Genomic DNA, 405 nt, shown 5'->3' with positions numbered 1-405 from the left:
TTTAGATATCAGAAGCTGATATGATACCTTCATCCTCAGGAGGAGACCCCATTGACATACAGTGAGTGCCAAGTCCTGGACCTTGGGATCCACAGAAGACTTGAGAGTGTGAAGCTGGCCCCTGATTTGGCTCTGGCTCTCAACCTGAGCAACATCCGACCCGGCCTCAGCACAGCCACCATTTCAGCAGGATTGCATGTCCAGGACAACAAATATGTGTTAAAGGTGAGTTGTAATGTGATGTTTAGAAAGGATGGGAAGGTTTTCATTTATATTTGTTAATTCAAGTAAGGCCTTGCAGTAGTATGTAACAAGAAGTTTTGTTTTATTTGGAAATTGTTCATGTAAAGATTGTTTTTATTTGTTGTTTATAGCATATGATTCTTAGCTAATGAGGGTATACCC

At 41.0% G+C, this 405-nt stretch overlaps 1 protein-coding gene across 1 annotated transcript in view; it reads left to right on the top strand.

Moving 5' to 3' along the window:
- Positions 1-405, top strand: part of LOC119594526 (integrator complex subunit 9-like) — a 10,813-nt gene that overhangs the window by 9,140 nt on the left and 1,268 nt on the right. The window contains 1 exon segment of the mRNA XM_037943558.1: positions 40-225. Coding sequence (XP_037799486.1) covers positions 40-225 — 186 coding nt within the window.

Source organism: Penaeus monodon, chromosome 34, assembly GCF_015228065.2.
Source record: "Penaeus monodon isolate SGIC_2016 chromosome 34, NSTDA_Pmon_1, whole genome shotgun sequence".
Lineage (NCBI taxonomy): Eukaryota > Metazoa > Arthropoda > Malacostraca > Decapoda > Penaeidae > Penaeus > Penaeus monodon.
The sequence above is the reverse complement of the archived record's forward strand: the minus strand, read 5'-3'. Positions and strand labels throughout refer to the sequence as shown.